We start from the raw sequence: 5,000 nt of genomic DNA, 5'->3' as shown, positions 1-5,000 counted from the left end.
ATCCAGAGAGGAGGTGGAGGACATGGACATATCCTCGAGAGTTTCCCCGATTATAGACACCTCTCCCTGGGGTAAAAGCTCTGCACACAGCCCCTCTACCTCTGGAGCCTCCAGGGAAGTTTCTGATAGTCACAAAGATATCACATGAAAAGTGTAAATAAATTATTACATGTATTATATTTGTAATTATTTTTATTTTGTATTAATTTATCATTTGTTATCTGTTCATCATTAATTACATTTTTATAAATAATTATTATTTGTATTAAATTTTTAAATTTTTATTATCAATATTATTTTCATTTTCTTTTAAATTAGCAATATTACATATTTCTTATATTTTATTAACCTATTCATATTCTTCCTTTTTTAATTTTACACTATAATTATTAATTTAATTATTTTAGATGGTAAATCCTATGTCAATATATGTCTAATGTGAAAAAAAAAAAATAAAACTGTTAAATTATTCTAATACACAGTAACTTTAATAATAATCTCATACCTGGGCTGTCTTCAGTCGTGGAAGTCGAGTTGCTCCTTGCCATCAATCCACATCCCGCCTCTGGATTTCCTCCATTCCCATTGGCCGTGGGGACTCTTAGTGGGCGGGATTTATTTATGATTGACGGGCGCGAAAGCCTATAGCTTATCCCGCTGGGTTTCGAGGCCAGACCATTGCTTGGGAGAAGTTGCTTTTTCAAGGCCGTGGGGGGAAGCAGTTGAGACCTATTCGAACTTTCAGAAATTTGCGATTTCACCACACTGCCTTTAGGTGGCGCTGTAGGCTCTCTTAGTCCACTTTTCACCGCTTTATTTGCTTTAGAAGAAGTGGTGAGATTTGGGGAAGGCTGCCGTCTAACTTGTGTAAGGCTACGAGACCGAATTCTATCGTCTTCCGTGAGTTGTACAGACGGAGCCGCAGATTCTAAATTTTCACTTGAATAGCAGCGACTACTTGGGCTTTTCATTTGAAGGGGGGAACCGGATCGCGAACCAGGGCCGAATGAACGCGGCCTCGGTGCATATTTCTGCGGCGGTCTTAAAGATGGAATCGTGCCGCTAATATTTCGAGGTTTAAATCCATGTGTGGTGGTCGGTTTTGTGCCGTTTGCGCCATTTGCGATTGCAGTTTGGTGGCTACTGGGTTTGGTAGAGGCAGTTTTAGAGACAGGAAGTGATTTCTGATTGGACCGTGGGGAGTTTGATGATGATGATGTCATAGGCTGGGTTAGGCCACGCCCCTTTGGATCAGAAGTCGGATTCGGCTTTTTCATGGAAGTCGACGGTGATCCCTGTTGCTGCTGCCGCTGGGAATAATTCTGATGCGCTGTAAGGAAAAATTAAAATCAAAATCAAGTTGGTTAAACTTAGAATTTTAAATTTAAGGAAAGAGACGAAAAAAGGTTGGTACAAGAAACAGTTTCTGTCTTTTTAAGGGTATCACATTAGAATACATGTAAAAAAATATATATATAATTTAAACAATTTTTACAAGCTTTTCAAATCCCAAAAAAAAGTGTTTCCATAGCACTTAATATTTTACCAATGATGAGAGGCAGCAAACGTGACAAACAAAATAAGACAATCACGTCCCAAAACATATATAAATAAAATGAAATAAATCTATACAATTCAAGTAAATGTGGCAGTGGCGAAGTGGGTAGGGAGATCGCCTCTGGAGTGCAGGGTCGGAGGTTCGATCCCCCGTCTCCCCGCCACATGTCGAAGTGTCCCTGAGCAAGACACTGAACCCTAAATTGCTCCCGATGGTTCAGAGAGCGCCTTGCATGGCAGCTTCTACCATCGGTGTATGAGTGTGTATATGAATGGGTGAATGTGGTAAGATATGTAAAGCGCTTTGGGGCTGAGAAAATCGGCTAGAAAGCGATATATAAGTCAAGTCCATTTACCATTTAAATCAGAAAGTCAGTGTTGACATAGTTACCGGAGCGATTCTGCCCGTTGTTCCCGTTACTCCCGACCTTGGCTCCTCCCTCCTCCGTCTCGTTCTCTTTCCTCCAGTTACTGGGAACTCGGATGAAGCCATTTTGTTTTACAGAAGCTGGGAAGGACAATAGTTACATTAGACCATCAGCACCACTTTCATGACCTTTTGTTTAAAGGCATGCTAGGTCATTCTGGAGAATTGTTGTTGACAAATCCAGAATTACGTAGTATGCCTTTAAAAATTAAGCTACAGCAGTTAGCCATTTAGCTTAGTGTAGTTTAGAGAGCGACCATGCCTCAACCCCTGTAAACTTGTCCACAATATAAGCTATATTAACTTCTATGACGTGGGTTCAGCCTCATTGAAACAGTTTTTTAACGTCCTACTCATAATCATTTTGAGTATTTGAGTCAATTTGAGTATGTTGTGGTTGTGTAGGCGAGAAATGCCCGGATGAGTCCTTTTCGGGGAAGATTTTGTGTATGGACTGATAGGATACTTTTCCTTATACGCCCCACAATGCATTGCGTCTTTTCAAACGAGAGGGAATGTTTTTTTAAATGTCTTTATTGCTTCTGTATACTTCAGTGTAAACAGTCCGACGAACCGTGTGTTTATGTATGTGTGTGTGTGTGTGTGTGTGTGTGTGTGTGTGTGTGTGTGTGTGTGTGTGTGTGTATGTGTATGTATGTTTATGTATGTGTGTGTGTGTGTGTCTGTGTGTGTGTGTGTGTGTGTGTGTGTGTGTGTGTGTGTATGTATGTTTATGTATGTTTATGTAAGTGTGTGTGTGCTTCCGTGCGTGCGTGCTTCCGTGCGTGCGTGCTTCCGTGCGTGCGTGCGTGTCTGGGTGTGTGTGTGCTTCCGTGCGTGCGTGCAATTCTAAAACATAGCTACTTGTCCTCACCCTGTGCTGTGGCTGTAGCAGAGCTTGCGTTGACCCCCATCGGTCCGGGGTGATGGTAGAATCCGTTGGTGAGTCGCGTGGCTCCGGTTAGCGTCTCGTTAGCCGCGGACGGAGTGGTGTGCGATCGCGGCCGCGAGCCGAACGTCGGCAGCCGAGAAACCATGGTAGGCATGGCAACACGGTCGTCAGGGGGATGAGGGGCTGACATGAGAGCCCGCCCACTTCACCATGGAGATGCCTCGCCTTAGCAACAGCAACGGAAACTAGGGAGGAAAGAGAGAGAGACAAAAAGGTTGGTATGAGAAACTGACTTTTTTTAGATTAAACTAGAAAATGCATTTCCTGCTGAAAATGCGTGTGAATGCTGAAACAGTTTACGCTAAACTGGATAGCTGAGTATGAAGAATTGAAAACGTTTAAAAAGGTTTCTTTAGTAGGAAAGTAGTTGAAAAGTTGAATATATAGAGGTTTGGATAATATTTTTTTGCTGAAATTATGAATAAGTTGAAAGACAAAAAAAATATATAGACACAAAAAAAAGGTATTTGGCATTGGTATGTATTTTTTAATCACTTTTCTAATGTGTATTTTATGCTTGATGTATTTTGTGAGAAAGAGAAAAAAGGCTGGTATAGAAACAAGAATTGGGGGCGCCCTTAGCTCAGTTGGTAGGGCGTCCCCCCCCCCCATGGGCCTCGGCCAGCAGCGGACCCAGGTTCGATTCCAGCCCGCGGTCGTTCTCTGCATGTCATTCCCCTCTCTGCCCCATTTCAACTCTGTCTCTACACTATCAATAAAGCATAAAAAATATCTTGAAAAAAAAATATTAATAATAATGTTTTTTGTCTTTTTTTAGGTGCTAACACTAGAACAGAGGGTTAAATATGATATATTTCATATTTCACAATCTTTACTTGAGGATAAGCCCCCTTGAAATGTAGCATCTCGTTTTCGAAAAAAAACATACAATACAAATACAATACACAAAATAAACTATTCAAGAGATATTCACTGATTTTGAGTGATTTTGACAGGGCTGTACTATGGCTGACCCTGCGCTCTGACCCCCTCTGGAGTGTGTCTGTCTGTCTGTCTGTCTGTCTGTCTGTCTGTCTGTCTGTCTGTCTGTCTGTCTGTCTGTCTGTCTGTCTGTCTGTCTGTCTGTCTGTACTATGGCTGACCCTGCGCTCTGACCCCCTCTGGAGTGTGGGAACTTGAGAGGGGAGATGAGGAAAGATGAATTTAAAAGGTAGCCATTGACTAACTTACTGCAGAGACTTTATGGAAAATACTTGAAGTGTTGAGTGTAACTGGAAAGCTCTGACATGCTACACGTGGCACCTGGCCTTATCTACAGTTCAGGTGTGTGTGTGTGTGTGTGTGTGTGTGTGTGTGTGTGTGTGTGTGTGTGTGTGTGTGTGTGTGTGTGTGTAATGACAGTTTGATTTGTGCCGAGGTAAAACATTAACCAACTCTCTCTTTCTCTCTCACTCTCACTCTCACACACACACACACTCTTGTACTTCTATCTTTGTGAGGACACACATGGACATAATGCATTCCCTAGTCCCTTCCCCAAACCCTAACCATCCAAACTAAATGCCTAACCCCAACTCTTACACTAACCCTAACATAAACCTAATTCATACCTGAACCTTAAAACCTAGTGTTAACCCTCAAACAGCCCTTTAAAGGCCTGTCCCAAAGTGAGAACCGGCCAAAATGTCCTCACTTTCCGAAAATGTCCCCACTCGGATTGTTAAAAGCTTAAACTGATCCTCACAAAGATGCCAATACAAGTACATGCACACACACACACACACACACACACACACACACACACACACACACACACACACACACACACACCACACCTAGGCCTATTATAAAAACAATTAGCAGTTGAATGCATCTTTAAAAACCAACAGATAACGATCAAACAAATTATGTAATGAAACACACACACCCATCACACATCCTGTCTACTAACTGTCTCTCTCTCTCACACACACACACACACACACACACACACATATCCTGTCTGTCAACTGTCTCTCTCTCTCACTCACTCACACACACACACACATCATGTCTGTCAACTGTCTCTCTCTCTCTCACACACACACACACACATCCTGTATG

At 42.1% G+C, this 5,000-nt stretch overlaps 1 protein-coding gene across 1 annotated transcript in view; it reads right to left on the bottom strand.

Moving 5' to 3' along the window:
* The window catches only part of LOC307271080 (uncharacterized protein), a 55,379-nt gene that overhangs the window by 20,580 nt on the left and 29,799 nt on the right, over positions 1–5,000 (bottom strand). The window contains exons 2-5 of the mRNA XM_080054954.1: positions 2,859–3,121; positions 1,949–2,065; positions 506–1,330; positions 1–122 (exon numbers count right to left, since the gene is read on the bottom strand). The exon at positions 1–122 is cut by the window's left edge and continues 46 nt beyond it. Coding sequence (XP_079911080.1) covers positions 1–122; positions 506–1,330; positions 1,949–2,065; positions 2,859–3,066 — 1,272 coding nt within the window. The 5' untranslated portion in view covers positions 3,067–3,121. The remainder of the gene's footprint in view (positions 123–505; positions 1,331–1,948; positions 2,066–2,858; positions 3,122–5,000) is intronic.

This window comes from Ammodytes marinus (genome assembly GCF_949987685.1).
Source record: "Ammodytes marinus genome assembly, contig: scaffold_38, whole genome shotgun sequence".
Classification (NCBI taxonomy): Eukaryota; Metazoa; Chordata; class Actinopteri; order Uranoscopiformes; family Ammodytidae; genus Ammodytes; species Ammodytes marinus.
This window is presented reverse-complemented; position numbering and strand designations above follow the sequence as displayed.